The 12,895-nt window shown below is 43.1% G+C and overlaps 1 protein-coding gene across 1 annotated transcript in view; it reads left to right on the top strand.

Moving 5' to 3' along the window:
- Positions 1–12,895, top strand: part of SLC22A15 (solute carrier family 22 member 15) — a 78,330-nt gene that overhangs the window by 35,382 nt on the left and 30,053 nt on the right. Inside the window, exons 3-5 of the mRNA XM_029229937.1 lie at positions 4,073–4,205; positions 4,843–5,007; positions 10,031–10,160. Coding sequence (XP_029085770.1) covers positions 4,073–4,205; positions 4,843–5,007; positions 10,031–10,160 — 428 coding nt within the window. The remainder of the gene's footprint in view (positions 1–4,072; positions 4,206–4,842; positions 5,008–10,030; positions 10,161–12,895) is intronic.

Raw genomic sequence — 12,895 nt, 5'->3', positions numbered from 1 at the left:
GGTCCTCTCACTGTTGTGGCCTCTCCTGTTGTGGAGCACAGGCTCCGACGTGCAGGCTCAGCGGCCATGGCTCACAGGCCCAGCCGCTCCGCGGCATGTGGGATCTTCCCGGACCGGGGCATGAACCCGTGTCCCCTGCATCGGCAGGCGGACTCTCAACCACTGCGCCACCAGGGAAGCCCGAAATTGCTATGTTTTAAGTGTCCCTTTTGTTTCCAAATATACTGTACATCTCTGTCATCTTAACTTGACCTCTAAAGCAGCATTCGACATGACTTGACCACCCCTTTCTCCCTGAATCACATGTCCTCTTGTAGTATTTGTGACACCACCCTCCTACCTGTTTTCTTGCTCTCTCTCTGACCCCTGCTTGTGAGTTTTCTGTGGCGATTCTCTTCTACTCATCCTCTGAATATGGAAGTGTCCTGGGCCTCTGTCCCGAGCCTTCTTCCTTATCTCTAAGTTCATAACCCCTCATGTCCTCTCCCTCGAGCTCAAGACCCACATCCAAATGCTAGCTTGGCATTTCCACTTGGGTGTTTTTTAGGCATCTCAACCCCCACGTGTCTAAAGAGAACTCTTAAATTTACCACCACATACCTGAAATCCCTTTGCAGCCTCCTCCATCTCAGTAAATGTCATCACCATTCACTGAATGGCTAAAGTTAAAAACTTAGGTTAAATCCTGACTCTCCCTTTCTCTCCTCCCTGCTGCACATCTCATTCATCAGCAAGTCCTGCTAGTTCTACCTTCAAGATCCATCCCACGTTCATGTAATTCATGTAATCCCACCACCATTGCTTTCATCCTAGTCCAAGCCCCCATTATCTCCTGAACTATTGCAGTAGCCTCCCTGCTCCCACTTTTCCCTGTTGTAATGTATTCTCTAAGTGTGGCCCAGGCTGATCTTTAGAGACATAAATACAGTAATTCAATGTTTTCCCTTTGCACTGGAATAAAATCCTAGCTCCTTCCCGTGGCTCAGGGCCCTGCATGACCTGATGCCTGCCCACCTCTCTGGCCTCATTTCTTGCCACACCCATGAGAGGCGCCCTGATGTGTCTTCACCTTAGGGCCGTTGCAGTTATCCTCATGTCCAAACAGCTTTTCAGGGTTGGTCACTTTCTCATCATTCAGTCACAAGTGTCACCTCCCCAGAGAAGGCTTCCCTGAGTATCTTATGTAAAGAGGTTTCCTCCCAGTCTCTCACTCTGTGTTTGCTTGTTTAATGTCTAGCTTACGCTACTGGAACTTATACTCCATGAGGGCAGGAACCAAATCTAGATCGTTCGCATCTGTATTCCCAGTGTTTAGAATAGTTACTAACCTCTAGTAGAAACTAATCAACTATTTATTGAATACCGGAATGAAAAAAGCCTGAAATGTAGTTCAGTTTTTTTAGTCATATTGCTTCCATCACTCTCTTATTTAAATTATGACTGCCACGAAGAGCGGTAACAGCCTGATTACTGTTTCTAAGGGCAGTGTCACACTAGACTACTATTTCTAATCCGTGAAGAGCTAGGAAAACCAGTTAGTTAATCTTGTTAAAAACCGCATGTGAAGGACAGAAGAACTTAGAAGTAAAGCACAGCATTAGTGAGGGGCATTATTCTTGTTTACAGTGCCTAAATTTTTGTGTGTTGTTGTTGCATAAAGACGTACAGAAGCTGTCTTGTCAGGATCTTTATCGATCTTGTCTTACAGGAAATACAAGAGGAGAGAAATTAGATGTGCTTTGGGCCATAATGACTGGTTGTCAAAGTGTGGGACAGGAGTGGTCTGAAAGACAGAGAAGGGACAACTAAGGGGTGTCTCCATGTGAGTTTTCGAGAAGGGGTTTTCTTAAACCTGTCTTTGCTGAGCCTAGGAAGGGGGCTGTGGAGGGGAGAGAAGAGCATTCTCTTGGTTCTCTGAGGTCACCTCTGAGACACAGGTTGCTTCATAATCAAAGATCACAGTAGCACATCACTAGGCAGGGCTTTAGATAATGACATTTTAAGCAGAGGATAACTACTTCCTCTTTGAGTTTATAAGTTTTCCTAAAATAGAAGGTAATAGTGCTCAAGGGATTATTTTTTATTGTGGTAAAATATACATAACATAAAATGTATCATTTTAAAGTATACAGTACAGGGGCATGAAGTACATTTGCATCTTTGTGCAACCATCACCCCTGTCCATCTCTACAACTTCGTCGCTATCCCAAACTGAAACTCTATCTTCACTAACCAGTAACTCCTCACTCTTAACAGCCCCTGGTAACCACTATGCTACTTTCTGTGTCTGTGACTACTCCAGGTAAAGGAAAAACACTCCTCTGGTTTCTCCTCTACCGGCAACTACTTCCCTTCAGACACTTCTGCCGCCAAATGTGGGTGGGTGGGAGTGTGTGTGTGTGGAGGGGGAGGTTCCCACCTCAAGCCGTTCTGCCACACGGGCTGGGTGTCCCTGCAGTTCAGTTCAGTTCTGACACCATCTACCTGGAGTTAGCGTCAGATCCCACAGGTTAGGGTTCAGTCCCACAGGACTGCCCCTGCCACCCACTTCAGACACCAGTCACAAGTTCAGGCTGCTTCCTGTGCTTCTGATCAACTGACTATAAATCAGAGGGTCCTAGGACCTCTTCCTTCAGTTAGATTAATTTGCTAGGGCAGCTCACAGAACTCAAGAAAACATTTTACTTACTAGATCACTGGTTTATTATAAAAAGATATAACTCAGGAATGGCCAGGTGGAGGAGATGCACAGGGCAAGGTATGGAAGGATGGAAGGGACACAGAGCTTCCATGCCCTCTCTGAGCTGACCACCCTCCCAGCACCTGCACATGTTCACTAACATAGAAGCTCTCCAAACCCCTTCCCTTTGAGTTTTTATGGCGGCCTCATTACGAAGGCATGATTTATTAACCCACTGGCCATAGGCAGTTGATTCAACCTCCAGTCACTCTCCTCTACCCAGAGGCCTAGAGGGTAGGGCTGAAATCCCAGCCCTCTATACACAAGGTTGGTTCCCCTGACAACCAGCCCCCATCTAAGGGGCTTTCCAAATGTCACCTCATTAACATAAGCAAGGGGCTTGTTACAAATAACAAAAGACACCCATTTTACCTTTATTGCTCTGAAGCTTTTCCAGGGCCTGGGAAAAAATCTAAATATTATTAAAAAAAGATATCCCTGTGGTTCTTACATAGGAAATTATGAGGATTTCAGGAGCTGTGTTCCAGGAACAGTGGATAAAAACCAAATATATGTTGCTTATTGTAAATTACAATATCACACTCATAATTGGAATCATACAATATTTTCCCTTTTTGTCTGTTTATTTCACTTAGCGTAAGGTCAAGGTTCATTCATGTTGTAGCTTTCCAGAATTTCATTCCTTTTTAAGGCTGTATAATATTCCATTAGATGTATATACCACATTTTGTTTATCCATTCATCAATGAATGGACATCTGGGTTCCTTACACCTTTTGGGTATTGTGACTAATGCTGCTGTGAACCTTAGTGTACAAAATCTGTGAATCCCTGCTTTCAGTTCTTTTGTGTATATACTCTGAAGTGGAATCACTGGATCATAAGGTAATTGTATGTTCAATTTTTCAAGGAAAGTACTCAAGAGATTTTAAGCCCATTAATTTATTGGAGAAAAGGACCGTTCATTTTTTGCCTCATATATGCCATGTAAAACGTTAGGTGTCAGAGAAATGGAAATTAATGGGATATGGCTCCTCCTGTCTAGAAACTCAGGGACTTAGGATCAAAGACATGACCAACAGATGAGTAAGTAATTAGCTGTTGCATACTGTGCTCAGTGCTGGCACAAGATGTGTATAGACTATTATGGGAGCACTTTATAATAATGATTTCTGGGGTTCCTGAAGACAGAAGCTCCTTGGGTGTTGTCCTGGATGGATGTTCTGCTGAATTCCGGTTAATAGTGGTAATGCAGTGGAGAAGTTCCAATATTCAAGTTTTTGTTGTACATTTGTTTTTTTTAATAGCTAACTCCATCCATCCATCTTTTCTGTGACCTAAATGTCTGCCTTTTGTTTTTTTCTTTCTCTAGTGGTTTTTAATTGCCAACAGATCCTACAAAGTGAGTGCAGCAAGCTCTTTTTTCTTCAGTGGTGTGTTTGTGGGAGTTATCTCATTTGGTCAGCTCTCAGATCGGTTCGGAAGGAAAAAAGTCTATCTCACAGGTAATCTCTTAGCGTTCATGGACTGAATAAGAGGAGTTATTTCCCTAAGGTTCCCAGGGAAATAGTAAGGGGACCATTTCCTTAAGGTTCTCAGGGAATTGCCATGTGGACCCAGAACTGATTTTTATTTCACTGGCAAGAGGCTGAGTTGATTCTGGCCAAGCATTTTAAAGTGACCAGCGTACCCGAGGAAGGCCAGATATTTGCACTGTAAGCTTTTCATGGTGGTGAATTCTACGATCCCTGGATTCTAATTCGTGCCATGTTTCTAAGGAGAACAAAGATCGAGGCAGTCTGCTAGATCCATTTCCTTATATCTTGTGTGCTGATTCATTTCAGATGAGCTCTGTAGGTCTCAGCATAGTCCTCTTGACAAGCTGAGTACGAGCTAAGATTTTTCAGTTTCCAGCATTATTGTTAATAATTGAAAACTGCGCATGACAGAAATCCAGTTGTAACAAAGAAAACCTCAGTTTTTCTTGATAGTCTTTAAGAGAAACTATTTTAAAAAAACAACATAGCTCAGAAAATTTAAATTCACAAAGATTTTTCTTTACAAACTAATGAATATAATACATTACGTTCATCAAATGCTGTTTTGCCTATGCATTATTGAATAGTGTTCTTCTCTTTCTAGGTTGTGCTCTTGACATCTTATTTGCTATTGCAAATGGGTTTTCCCCCTCATATGAGCTCTTTGCAATAACTCGCTTCCTGGTGGGCGTGATGAATGGAGGGATGTCGCTGGTGGCCTTTGTCCTGCTGAACGAATGTGTGGGCACCGCCTACTGGGCACTCGCAGGTACTGCTTCAATCCATGCAGACATGGAGATGGGGAGCTGCTCCAGACAACTTGATAGGAACCAGTTCAACCATCGAGTCTAAAAATGCACTCGGACTTGAGGTGCTCTATCCAGCTATTAGATTTTTTTCCTGAGTTTGTTCTATATGACCTTGAACGAGTCATTAGTCATTTTATGTGTATTCCTCTCTAGATAGTCTCCCATGGGGCCTGCCTCACAGATGGTGACCTTGCCCCATCCTCACAGATTGCCTAAGGGCGTTCGTTAACTGCTTTTTACCGGTAAAGTGAAAAATAGTGCAGAGGAAATACTAGAAACTCCTTTCTCAGTGCCTTCGTATTGTATTGTATTAAATCCTTGTCTCATAGGCCTTTCTGATTTTTACTGGTCTCTTAAAGTTAGTAGTACTCTTGTATTTCTTTAATGATGTTTAAGTTCCAAAATAGAGGCCATATTCTGTATTCTTTTTAACTATCCCATCATCTTCTTAAGAACTACACTATAGTAAAATAAATGATTTTAAAAAAAGCTCCTTGACTTAAAATAATGTCTTAGGATAACAGCTGCACTAAGACTCGACTTTGTGGACTGTAGGTTTGCAGTGAGAACTTGGTTTCGCTTTCCATTCATCTGACAATTACTGAGTGCTATTGACGATCTTGTACTAATCCGGGAACAAGTTGACTGTGGGACTGTAGGAACTTGCCTGCATGAGGATGTGGATGAGAGCGTGCCAGCTACCATTTGCTGAGCATCTGTTATGTGCCAGGTGCCATGCTAGGCATCTGACTCCTATCTGTCATATTCCCAGAGCCTACAAGCTAAGAATTTCTACCTTCATTTTACAGATGAGGACACTTCACCTCTGAAAGGAGGGGTGATGTGCCCATTTTCACACAGCTCGTGACTGACGGGGCTAGGATGACGCCAGGCTCATGTTGTCCCACTGTTCCCTGAGTACTCCCCTCTTAGATCTTCAGTGGGTCACCTTATACGAATACTGGTCTGCTTAGCCTATTTTTTTCTCGCTTGGTGGTGTTTTCAAAGTTGGTGAGGGCTAATGTATTGAGCTGGAAGACAAAGCTAAATAAAATAAATTTTGCTCTGTTTGTATGTCCACCAAACTGCTGTCCAAGCTGAAGGACACAGAGGGTTGGACAAATTAGAATTAAGATGGGGAGCAAGAGACACCTGCTCCGTCCTAGCAGGACAGGCTTCCTGCCTGTCTCTTACACGTGGTGCTTTTTTATGACTCACTTTATCTATAGCAGCTTTCAAAGCCTTTAGAGATGGGCTTCTTTTTTCCCTAGCCCAGCTCCTAAGTCAGGATCAGTGAGAAAATGTCCTCTGAGTCTTCAGTTTGCATTGAGACTTTTAAGGTCACTTTTTCAAGTAGTGGGTTCAGAGTTGCTGGGACTTCCCAAGAAATGAGTAATGATGGTGATCACGACCACTCACATTGTCCGGGGAAGACACAAAGGCACCCTCTCCTGGGGTTTTGGTTTTCCTGAGTCTAAAATCTGGCTCAGGGACTTCCCTGGTGGTGCAGTGGTTAAGAATCTGCCCGCCAATGCAGGGGACACGGGTTCAATCCCTGGTCCCGGAAGATCCCACATGCCACAGAGCAACTAAGCCTGTGCACCACAACTACTGAGCCTGTGCTCTAGGGCCTGCGAGCCACAACTACTGAAGCCCGTGCGCCTAGAGCCCGTGCTTTGCAAGAAGAGAAACCACCTCAATGAGAGGCCCGCGCAACCCAACGAAGAGCAGCCCCGCTCGCTGCAAGTAGAGAAAGCCCTCAGGCAGCAACAAAGGCGCAGTGCAGCCAAAAATAAATAAATTTATTTTTAAAAAATAATAATTAAAAAATTAAAAAAATAAAATCTTGCTCACGTAGAGCATCATGAGTACATATTTTTCATGTACCCAGCACATTTCTCTATTAAAATGTTCACATTTGACTCTAGTTGTTCCATGAAGAAGATGCTCTCTTACAAAACACATATACTGCCCCCACCCTACCCAATTCTCTAGGACTATTCCTGTCCTGTCGCATATTTTGGGCAAAAAGAAAGACCTCCCGGTCTCTTGCTTCCTTGCCATTCGGCCCAAAGCCAGTGAAAAGATTGCTCTTAAAGCGCATTTACCTTCCATTCTTGTCCTTGAAGCTGAGTTAAGATGGGGCTATTAAAATTTCTATAGCAAAGGGAAAAGGGAGAAAGGAAAAAAACCTGCAACAGTGGTATCAGATGGTTGCCAAGTTCAATGTGAAATTCAGAAGGAGCTTGAGAGTTCCCAGAGGCAACTTAGACCAGGTGGGAGTAGTGGAGGAGGAGGAAAGAGGGTGCGTTTGAGCTGGATTTGGTGGGAACTTGACCTGTTAAAGAACCAGCAGAAAAGGCAAGACCGAGAGGAATCAAGGGGACTTCATGGCTTGTGCTTGAAAACTGGAGGGATCACTGGAGACATTTACAAAAACTAAGTCATCACTATACAGTATTTTCTAACCTGCTGAAATTTGGCTTTTACTAGTGCGAACTGAGTGGGAATAGCAGACATGAAATTAATTTAAAATAAACAGAAAAGAAACCTGAAAAATAGGCATAAATACCCAAACGCCCATAAACAGTTACACAACCACCTATGGTTCTCCAGAATTACAATGTGCAAAAGTGGTGATTTGAAGTGATCTTTTTTTTTAATTAAATTTTTTAACCCAATGACCTAGAGCCTTACCACACCTGTATCCTCACCTTATCCCTGTTGTCATTTTGGGGCATACATGTGCAGCTTCTTGCTGGATATTAGATACAAATGTCTATTGGCACCTCAAATTAAACATATTGCTTTCTTTTACCTAAAATCTCCATCCTCTTCTGGGACCTCTCTCTATAGTAATGTCATCATTTTATTTAAAGCCATTAAACTAGAACCTTTGAATCATTTCCTCCTATCCATTATATCCAGTTGATACCAAGTCTTTCTGAGACAGAGTTTCAACTGTGATGAGCTTAGGTATAAAGGGAAATCATTTGGTTAACACAACCAAACCACAGAAGAGCCAGGCCCTTGCGATATCTGGAACCTGGAAGTCAGATGCATCTCATTTCTGTTTTCCATCATCTCTGAGAAGCTTCCTCTGCTCAGTCAGGGATGGGGCCCAGCAGCTCTCAGGTTTCACCACCACGTCCAGTATTTAAAATCCTTGGTAGGAGCTCTGATGGTCCCAGCAAGAGGCCCATGACTGGCAGCCCTGACTTGAACCACAGGGGTAAAGTATGGGGAGGTCATCTCTCTGAAAAAGGGAAAGCGTTCTTGGAATTAGAAAGGAGTGCTAGGTAGACAGTATTTTATAATTATTGATGGAGGAGGCTAGGTAGAGGAGGCTTCCAGATGGCTTTTTGGGGGAGGTTAATAGATATAAGGGGCTATACCCATTTTAACAGTAGGACGATAATAACGTCCTCACATTTGTACCACATGCATTGTTTCATTTGAAACCAATAACTACCCTTTGGAGTAGATATTATTATTTCTCTTGATAAGGAAACTGAGGCTCAGAGACATTTATTGATTTGCCTAAAGTCACACAGCAGCATGTGGCAGAACTGGGGTCTGAACTTGGTCCCTCTGAAGTGGTCCCATCCTGTGGTCTCTGGACTTTTTGCCTACATTGTTGTCAGTGGGCACTGAGTACTCAGGACTGTTCTGAGCAATGACAGAAACCCTTGTTCTTGGAAACCAGGTGCTATTCTGTGCACTGTAATGAACTTGTAATAGCTATTGATTATCTGAAGTTTCCAGGGAAATCACAGGGAATGGAGGTCCGCATTCCCTTACTTAGTGGACCACATGCTCTGACCGGTTTTCTGAGCACACTGAACTTGCTGTCACAGCAGCTTTCCCTTCTGTGTCTCCCTTTTCCTTACTAGGGCAGACAGCATACAAGGCATTGTTTTTGTTATAGGTTAATAATCTACGGACAAGAAGAAGAGAAACATTTGTCTTACAGGATTGTTGTAGAAAGTTCTTGTAACAAGTCCTATTGCTGTGGGATGCCCACAGGAGCCCGCCTTTCCCCAGAAGGGTGGTGACGGGGAGGGGAACGGTACAGAGTGCAGGCTCTCCAGTCAGACAGACCAGGGGACAATGCCTCCTGTCTGAGCCACACACAGCCCTGTGTCTTTAGGCAGTGGCACTTAACTTCTCTGAGCTATATGGCTGTGTATGGCTAATGGTACCTGCATTATAGGACAATGTATGGACAAGGCTTAATACTCGATAAATAGTAGCTATGATATAAATAAATAGCGGTAGATTTAACTACTACTAATAGTAGCAGGTACAGAAAGTATGTCAGAGGTATAGAATTTGCCAGTATATTGGGCAAGGCAGTGGGTTTGTACCCATTCAGCATTTATTTCAAAAACCATAGAATCCTTAACAACCCCATAGATGATGTTTTTTCTGTCAGTGTGCTGACAAAAATTCATGCTTCATAAAACTTATATTCTACTTGGGATAGACAGACAAGAAACAAATATAACTGATGGTGATATATATGATGGTGATAAATTAAGTGGAGAAGGACAATAGGGAGAACTGGGGAGTAGGTTGTGATTTAAGATAAGGATTTCAGGGACAGCCCCTGTGATAAAGATGCAGTCCCGGCATTTTCATAGTCTCATGACCTAAAAACCTTCCCACCATGTAGCAAACAATATTTCCAAGCCTCAGCCACAAGTTCAGGTGGATGTCAGTACAACATCAATGCAGAAAGCACTTGGGCAGGCCCTTAAAATTCATCTTGACCACATGTGGTTTGTATTTTTCATCTGTCCTTCCTTCTTTTCCACTAATTTCTTGGCCTCTCTTCTAGTTTTATCATCTGATCCTCCATATTTGTGTAGGTTTTTCTTTCTGCTGACATCTCACAAGGAAGGGATTGACTCCGTGACCTGGGTTGGAAATGGGGCTGCAGATGGTCCTTTCCCCAGTAACAGGTCTCTTTTCCTGAATTAGGGTCGATCGGTGGCCTCTTCTTCGCAGTCGGCATCGCCCAGTATGCCCTGTTGGGATACTTCATCCGCTCCTGGAGAACCCTAGCCATTCTGGTTAACCTGCAGGGAACAGTGGTCTTTCTCTTATCTTTGTAAGTAGTTTTTCCTCTTGGACTTTTAATTTAATAAGCAGAAGGAATGTCTTAAGAGGATGCGGGTCAATGAGCGGCGTTATTCCCTTTCAGGAGTTTGCCTGAACTGACTTTGGTGAAGAACTAAATTCCGCAAGCGCTCCAATGCTTGGCAGCTCCTGGGAAGAGAGATGCTTAATTAATTCAGAATGCAGGTATCCCTTGTTTAAAGTAACGTCTCAGTAGAGTGCATTTTAACCTTCATATTGCCAATGGAGGGTACCAATTTCTTTTTTAATCTAACGCTTCAAGCTGAAAGATCTTCAGGCTTGGTCAGATCACGTGCTAGGGGTGCGACTGAGGTATGATATTATAGAGCAATCTGTGCATATTGAATATATAGTGACACCTCTTCATCCCACGGATGAGTATAATTTCAGGGCCTCTTCATGTGGACATGGGAAGATACTCAGATATGGGAGAAATCCTTAGAGTGCATGGACTCAAAGCAGTAAAAGGTTGATGCCCTCGTCAGGGCAGGGTTCTACCAAAAACTCATCCAGAGTATCACACACACAGAGTATCACATGGTCCTCTAAAGGCTGTAAGATGAGCCACCAATTTAGGCCTATTTCACCAGAAGTTTTATTGTGCTTCTGAAAGGTTTTCTCCCCTCAGGTATCAGACCTCTAATTTTAATCATTAAAATCTTTGAGATAAATACAGTTTTTAGCCAATGGTACCACCTTTCTTCTGTGAAGTGAGAGATACCTGTAATAGAATTTTCACTCAAATAGCGATTTGATATAGTAATCCTTTATTCAAGTTCTACTAACTGAGATTTGGTGGGAATTGACCTGAAATCTGTTTTCATTCTCTCTTTGAAAGTAAGAGGATTGTTAAGTACAAAAATGAATATAGTAGAAATAGTTACTGTATATTTAGAAAGGCAAAATTTATGAAATGAATTTAGTTATGTGAAATAGAGTGACATAATTTTATTAGAAAGGAAAACTAACCATATTTTATTAGCTTGTGTATTGTAAATTTTTGGAATAAATGGGTTCCTAGTATAGTTCCTTGAGTTAATAAGCATTCATATAAATATCAGTAGATCAACGAATTTTCTTTTTTTTTTTTACATCTTTATTGGAGTATAATTGCCTTACAATGGTGTGTTAGTTTCTGCTTTATAACAAAGTGAATCAGTTATACATATACATATGTCCCCATATCTCTTCCCTCTTGCATCTCCCTGCCTCCTACCCTCCCTATCCCACCCCTCTAGGTGGTCACAAAGCACTGAGCTGATCTCCCTGTGCTATGCGGCTGCTTCCCACTAGCTATCTATTTTACGTTTAGTAGTGTATATATGTCCATGCCACTCTCTCGCTTGTCCCAGCTTACCCTTCCCCCTCCCCGTATCCTCAAGTCCATTCTTTAGTAGGTCTGTGTCGTTATTCCCATCTTACCCCAGGTTCTTCATGACCTATTTTTTTTCTTACATTCCATATATATGTGTTAGCATACGGTATTTGTTTTTCTCTTTCTGACTTACTTCACTCTGTATGACAGACTCTAGGTCCATCCACCTCACTACAAATAACTCAATTTCGTTTCTTTTTATGGCTGAGTAATATTCCATTGTATGTATGTGCCACATCTTCTTTATCCATTCATCCGATGATGGACACTTAGGTTGTTTCCATCTCTGGGCTATGGTAAATAGAGCTGCAATAAACATTTTGGTACATGACTCTTTCTGAATTATAGTTTTCTCAGGGTATATGCCCAGTAGTGGGATTGCTGGGTCATATGGTAGTTCTATTTGTAGTTTTTTAAGGAACCTCCATACTGTTCTCTATAGTGGCTGTACCAATTCACATTCCCACCAGCAGTGCAAGAGTGTTCCCACGGGGCTTCCCTGGTGGCACAGTGGTTGAGAGTCCGCCTGCCGATGCAGGGGACACGGGTTCATGCCCCGGTCCGGGAGGATCCCACGTGCCGCGGAGCGGCTGGGCCTGTGAGCCATGGCCGCTGAGCCTGCGCGTCCGGAGCCTGCACTCCGCAACGGGAGAGGCCACAACAGTGAGAGGCCCATGTACCACAAAAAAAAAAAAAAAAAAAAAGAGTGTTCCCACGAATTTTCTTTTTAAATATTTAATAAGTCACATACTTCTTAATCAGGCTGGCTTTCATCTCTCCTTCAGTAGCAGAGTGACTTCACTGGATGATCCGAGCCATTCCGCTTTTCATTTTCAGAATGTGTCGTCTGTCTGTTACTGCTTAGTGCTAGGTGGGGACATTGACTCGCTGGGAAATTAATTCAGGTCATGAAAAACAGAAAGCAGAGAAAAGAGCGTGTAAAATCACAATATATGTGTGTTCCATCAGGCCTAGAAAGTAAGGCTTGCTGCGGTTGGCCTCCAGTTTCCCTCCCACCCCACCTCACACACGCTGCTCCAGGCGCACTAAGCTGCTCTCTGTTCCAGTTTACAGCTTAGGCTTGTCGGCCTCCGTGTGCCCTACTCAGTGCTTTTGCCGGCTCCTTCAACGCCCTCCTCCCCATCCCTCTTCTTTATTAGTTAATAGCGTTCCCAGTTTGCTCAAATGCCACCCCCTCCGCACTTTTCCAGGTCAGACCTCCAGTCATTCGCTTTCTTTTCTTAATTCTGCAGCACTAAACTGGCACCCTTCAAGTGGCCCCTTATCTCTGTCTCACCCAGAGCCTGTCCTCTTTATAAAGCAGGAGCTCT

The sequence above is a fragment of the Monodon monoceros genome, unplaced genomic scaffold (genome assembly GCF_005190385.1).
Source record: "Monodon monoceros isolate NGI ecotype Baffin Bay Population unplaced genomic scaffold, NGI_Narwhal_1 Super_Scaffold_18, whole genome shotgun sequence".
Taxonomy (NCBI): domain Eukaryota; kingdom Metazoa; phylum Chordata; class Mammalia; order Artiodactyla; family Monodontidae; genus Monodon; species Monodon monoceros.
The sequence above is the reverse complement of the archived record's forward strand: the minus strand, read 5'-3'. Positions and strand labels throughout refer to the sequence as shown.